Source organism: Eimeria mitis, genomic scaffold (assembly GCF_000499745.2).
Source record: "Eimeria mitis Houghton genomic scaffold, Emh_scaff7248, whole genome shotgun sequence".
Lineage (NCBI taxonomy): Eukaryota > Apicomplexa > Conoidasida > Eucoccidiorida > Eimeriidae > Eimeria > Eimeria mitis.
Window position 1 is genome coordinate 2,068 of NW_013575292.1, and position 620 is coordinate 2,687.

A 620-nucleotide genomic window follows, 5' to 3' on the forward strand; every position below is an offset into this window, starting at 1 on the left:
TTTGCTTCCTCCTGCTGCTGCTGCTGCTGCTGCTGCTGCTGCTGCTGCAGCAGCAGCAGCAGCAAGAGGAAGGTGTGGCAGCTTTTGCTGCTGCGGTTAGAGACGAACGGTTTGTTGCGGTTGTATATGATCACCATCAGCAGCAGCAGCAGCAGCAGCAGCAGCAGCTCCTGCTGCTGCTGCTGCTGCTGCTGCAGCTGCTGCTGCGGGTGTTGGTGTATTGGAAGCTGCTGCTGCTGCTGCTGCTGCTGGTTCTGGTTCTGCTGCTTCTGCAGCAGCAGCAGCAGCAGCAGCAGCAGGGTGTGCGTATTTGTTTGTCTGCGTTTTGTGTGCTGCTTGTGTTGCAGCAGCAACAAGCCCAAAAGAGAGAAAAGAGAGAAAAATAAAGAGAGAAACAATAAAAACAAAACTGTATTTATTATAAAGAGACAGCTCAAATAAAGGAGAAGAAAGAAGAGAGACAAACCCACCAAAAGACATACATAAACCAATCAATCTACCTATATATTCTTTTGCTGCTGTCTTTTGTATATATATATATATTTGTGGCGACATAAGAGGTGTATATACACTATAAACAGCAGCAAGTGTATATGCAGCAGCAGCAGTAGGATGCAGCA

The 620-nt window shown here is 47.3% G+C and overlaps 1 protein-coding gene across 1 annotated transcript in view; it reads right to left on the reverse strand.

The window, feature by feature from the left end:
• EMH_0090810 (uncharacterized protein) overlaps positions 1-137 on the reverse strand; it is a gene marked incomplete at both ends in the record, with an annotated part of 2,041 nt that extends 1,904 nt beyond the window's left edge. Inside the window, one exon of the mRNA XM_013501640.1 lies at positions 1-137. Within this exon, the coding sequence (XP_013357094.1) occupies positions 1-137 (137 nt within the window).
• Positions 138-620: the final 483 nt, after the last annotated feature.